Source organism: Salvelinus sp. IW2-2015, unplaced genomic scaffold (assembly GCF_002910315.2).
Source record: "Salvelinus sp. IW2-2015 unplaced genomic scaffold, ASM291031v2 Un_scaffold2585, whole genome shotgun sequence".
NCBI lineage: Eukaryota > Metazoa > Chordata > Actinopteri > Salmoniformes > Salmonidae > Salvelinus > Salvelinus sp. IW2-2015.
In genome coordinates, this window is record NW_019943894.1 from 1 (window position 1) to 5,484 (window position 5,484).

The 5,484-nt window shown below is 39.7% G+C and overlaps 1 protein-coding gene across 1 annotated transcript in view; it reads right to left on the reverse strand.

The window, feature by feature from the left end:
• Positions 1-2,290: 2,290 nt before the first annotated feature.
• Positions 2,291-5,484, reverse strand: part of LOC112074330 (uncharacterized) — a gene marked incomplete at its 3' end in the record, with an annotated part of 10,713 nt that continues 7,519 nt past the window's right edge. The window contains exons 4-5 of the mRNA XM_024141524.1: positions 4,292-4,466; positions 2,291-2,467 (exon numbers count right to left, since the gene is read on the reverse strand). Coding sequence (XP_023997292.1) covers positions 2,291-2,467; positions 4,292-4,466 — 352 coding nt within the window. The remainder of the gene's footprint in view (positions 2,468-4,291; positions 4,467-5,484) is intronic.

The window sequence follows — 5,484 nt, forward strand, 5'->3', positions numbered from 1 at the left end:
ATATAACCTGCATATAACCTGTAATATAACCTGTAATATACTGTATATAACCTCAATATAACCGTAATATACCTGCAATATAAACCTGCAATATAACCTGCAACATAACTCTGCAACATAACCTGCACATAACCTGCAACATAAACCTTCGGGTACAACTTAAAATACAGTACTTCATCTCAACATGAAAGATCTTTCTGGTACAAATTAATACAGTACTTTCATTTTCTCAAATGAGATTCTTCTGGGTAGAAATTAAATACAGTACCTTCATTCTGAAACATGAGATCCTTTCTGGTAAAAATTAAATTTAGTACCTTCATCTCAACATGAGATCCTTTTGGGTTCAAATTAAAATACAGCCTTATATCAACATAGATCCTTTCTGGGTACAAATAAATACAGTAACCTTCATAACACATGGATCTTTCTGGGTAAGAATTAAATACAGTACCTTCAATCTCACATGAAGATCCCTTTCTGGGTACCACTTAAATAGCATACTTCATAAACACACATGAGATCCCTTTCTGGGTAAAATTAAATAAAGTACCTTCATATAACATGAGTCTTTCTGGTACAAATTAAATCACTCAGCCAGTTCTTTTTAAACTAGCTGTCGAAACTAAAAGAGGCAACATTTTCACAATTTCACAGATTATTCCCAACCTCATACTGTGGAAATATTCACTTGGGTGTACAAAACATTGAGAACACCTACTCTTTCCATGAATACTGCCAGACTGAGGTGAATCAGGTGAAATGTTTATGATCCTTATTGAAGTCACTGTTTAACCACTGCAATCAATGCAGATAGTAGTGCTTCTCAGGATCAGACTGGTGGAGAACCAGGGTTTTCTTTTATGTCCTTAGGAACAAATTATACAATATCAATAGGTGTGTGTTACCGTACAGCAAGGCGTGTGTGTGTTACCTACAGCAAGGTGTGTGTGTGTACTACAGCAAGGGTGTTGTGTGTTTACTACGCAAGGTGTGTGTTGTGTTACCTACAGCAGTGTGGTGTGTGTTACTACAGCAGGGTGTGTGTGCTACTACAGCAGGGTGGTTGTGTGTACCTACAGCAGGGTGTGTGTGTGTTACTAACAGAGGGTGTGGTGTGTGTTGTACCTTACACAGGGTGTGTGCTGGTGTTTGTTTACTACAGCAAGGTGTGTGTGTGTGTTTACCTAACCGCAAGGTGTGTGTGTGTTACCTAAGCAAGGTGTGTGTGTGTTACCTAACAGCAAGGTGTGTGGTGTTACCTACAGCAGGGTGTGTGTGCTTACTATCAAGCAGGTGTGTGTGTGTGTGTTACTTCAGCACGTGTGTGTGTGTTTCCTACAGCAGGGTGTGTGTTAACCTTACAGCAGGGTGTGTGTTACTACAGCAGGGTGTTGTTGTGTTTCCTACAGCAGGTGTGTGTGTGTTCCTACAGCAGGGTGTGTGTTTACTAACAGCAGGGTGTGGTTGTGTGTGTGTGTTACTACAGCAGGGTGTATTGCTGTTTACTACAGCAGGGTGTATGTGTGTTACTACAGCCAGGGTGTGTGTTGTGTTACTACAGAGGGTGTGTGTGTGTTTCCTACAGGCAGGGTGTGTGTGTGTGTTTCCTACGGGGTGTGTGTGTGTTTCCTACAGCAGGGTGTGTGTCGTGTTTCTACAGCAGGGTGTGTGTGTGTTTCTACAGCAGGTGTGTGTGTGTTACCATACAGCAGGGTTGTGTGTGTGTTTCTACAGCAGGGTGTGTGTGTGTGTTTTTCTACAGAGGTGTGTGTGTGTTTCTACAGCAGGTGTGGTGTGTGTTTTCCTACAGAAGGGTGTGTGTGTGTTCTACAGCAGGGTGTGGGTGTGTTACTACAGCAGGGTGTGTGTGTGTTTACCTACAGCAGGGTTGTGTGTGTGTTACCTACAGCAGGGTGTGTGTGGGTGTTACCTACAGCAGGGTGGTGTGTTACTACACGCAGGGTGGTGTGTGTGTACCTACAGCAGGGTGTGTGTGTTTACCGTACAGCAGGTGTGTGTGTGGTGTTTACCTACAGCAGGGTTGTGGTGTGTTACCTACAGCAGGTGGTGTGTGTGGTGTTTATGCAGCCAGGGTGTGTGTGTGTGTGTGTTACCTGCAGCAAGGGTGTTGTGTGTGTTCTGCAGCAGGGTGTGTGTGTGTTTCCCCTACAGCAGGTGTGTGTGTGTGTGTGTGTGTGTGTGTGTGTGTGGTGGTGTGTGTGTGTGTGTGTGTGTGTGTGGGTGTGTGTGTGTGTGTGTGGTGTGTGTGTGTGTGTGTGTGTGTTACCTGCAGCAGGGTGTGTAGGTGTTTTGTTCTCAGCGGTGAGCTGATCATTCTCTGTGTTAGCGCTCAGCACGTCCGTCCCGCTCCTCCACTTCCTGTTGCAATGCATGCTGGTCCTCTTCCCGGGCCATCCGGTGATCTCCAGAGCCTTCTGAAGGACACACACTTTCTGCTGCAGCTCTGACACATGGATAGACACACACACACACACACACACACACACACACACACACACACACACACACACACACACACACACACACACACACACAGCACACACATAAATCGATACAGACATACACACCACCATCATCATCATCATCAATCAATACACACTCAAATACTCAACATCAATCTGTAGTGCTGAGTGATTAACAGACATATATTTTATTTTTCTGGTAATTAAACAACTCATTGACTGACGTCGGTACTTGAATTTCATTAAGCTCTGTGTTTTTTTGTGTGCCCAACGTGGCCGTGTCTCTAGAGAAAAGTAGAAATGAAGTCGTGGGCTGAAGGGGTTTGTAGTTTTAATTTAGCAAAGATTCAACCTATTCTGCGCAGAAATGATGAACTACAATGACCATAATCCATTGCGGCAGTTTTTTGGGGACATGTAATTACTACAGACAGATGATTACCACAGACAGGTGATTACACAGAACAGGTGATTACAAATGTTACTACAGACAGGTGATTATACAAGACAGGTGATTACCACGACAGGTGATTACTACAGACAGGTGATTACTACAGACAGGTGATACTACAGACAGGTGATTTTACCACAGACAGGTGATTACCACAGACAGACGGTGATTAACTACAAGACAGGTGATTACTACAGACAGGTGATATACTACAGACAGGTGATACTACAGACAGGTGATTACTACAGACAGGTGATTACTAACAGACAGGTGAATTACTACAGACAGGTGATTACTACAGACAGGTAATTATACAGAACAGGTTGATTACTACAGACAGGTATTACTACAGACAGGTGATTACACAGACAGGTGATTCACAGACAGGTGATTACTCAGCAAGGTAATTACCACAGACAGGTGATACTACATGACGGTGATAACTACAGACAGGTTATTACTAACAGACAGGTGATACTACAGACAGGTGATTATTACAGACATGTGCTTACCACAGACAGGTGATTACTACAGACATGTGCTTACCACAGACATGTGCTTACCACATACAGGTGATTACTACAGACATGTGCTTACCACAGACATGTGCTTACCACAGACAGATTATTACTACAGACAGGTGATTCCTACAGACAGGTGATTACCACATACAGGTGATAACTACAGACATGTGCTTACCACAGACATGTGCTTACCACAGACAGATTATTACTACAGACAGGTGATTCCTACAGACAGGTGATTACCACAGACAGATGATTACCACAGACAGATTATTACTACAGACAGGTGATAACTACAGACAGGTAATTACCACAGACAGGTGATTACTACAGACAGATTATTACCACAGACAGGTGATTACCACAGACAGGTGATTACCACAGACAGGTGATAACCACAGACAGGTGATAACCACAGACAGGTGATTACTTTGAGGAATGAAAAATTATAAATTAATCCAATATAAACTGAGTAATAAACACAACTGAAATGTGTTTTTATTTCATAGTAATTTCCTGTGTTTCTATTGATGTCGACCCAATATGGACCTGACAGAGACAATGGAATGTTTTGGCCGTTGAACGTTCACTATTTATGGCTTCGGAATTTCCATTCAAAAGCTCTAAATCATTGTAATTAATTATTAATTGTTATATTATATTTCATAATGTTTTTAATGTTGAAAAAACATATAGAAACCGAAAATCCAAAACAGTGATTATTTTGTAATAATCGAACCAACATCAAAAACCACTAAATCGCTCAGCTCTCTCTCTTTCACTCAATCACTCACACTCTCACACAGTCTCTCTCTCTCTCTCTCTCTTACCCATGAGTTGTTCATTCTGACTGCAGAGAGCAGCCATGTTTTCCTGGACGTTACTTCTCTCCGCTCCAGCCTCCTTCCTGGTTACAGCCATATCATACTCAAGAGTCTGTCTCTGTGCCTCTCCTCTCTCCACTGCTGCTCTCAGCCTGGTCACCTGGCCCTCTAGAGAGGATACCTGGAGGGGAAGGTTGGAGGAACGTTGGGTGATATGACTGTCCCAGTTGGCTCCCTTCCACTTCAATGTGTATCAAACTAGAGGTTTATACAGAGCCATCGTAATAAATCACGTCAGCACACACTCGGCGCTGGATTCGCAATATTTTAAGATGTGTATAAGAAGATGTAAGTTAACACACAATACTCAAGTAAGTATTAGATTATTGTAATTAGTAAGTAGTTTACTATACAGTAGTATTGATATTGTATTATAAAGTGTAGTTACTATACTAGATATTGTACATTGTATTATAAAATTAGTTAGTATACATTAATAAAATTGCAGAAAGTAATTGACATTGTTATTATAAAATGGTAGTTACTATACAGTAGTATTGATATTGTATTATAAAAGTGTAGTTACTATACAGTAGTATTGATATTGTATTATAAAAGTGTAGTTACTATACAGTAGTATTGACATTGTATATAAAAGTGTAGTTACTATACAGTAGATTTGATACTGTATTATAAAAGTGTAGTTACTATACAGTAGTATTGATATTGTATTATAAAGTGTAGTTACTATACAGTAGTATTGACATTGTATTATAAAAGTGTAGTTACTATACAGTAGTATTGATATGTATTATAAAGTGTAGTTACTATACAGTAGTATTGATATTGTATTATAAAAGTGTAGTTACTATACAGTAGTATTGATACTGTATTATAAAAGTGTAGTTACTATACAGTAGTATTGACATTGTGTTATAAAAGTGTAGTTACTATACAGTAGTATTGATATTGTATTATAAAAGTGTAGTTACTATACAGTAGTATTGATACTGTATTATAAAAGTGTATTTACTATACAGTAGTATTGACATCTGTATTATAAAAGTGTAGTTACTATACAGTAGTATTGACATTGTGTTATAAAAGTGTAGGTAGTATTGATATTGTATTGTGTTATGATACAGTAGTATTTGATTTGTATTGTGTTATGATATGATACAGTAGTATTGATATAGTAT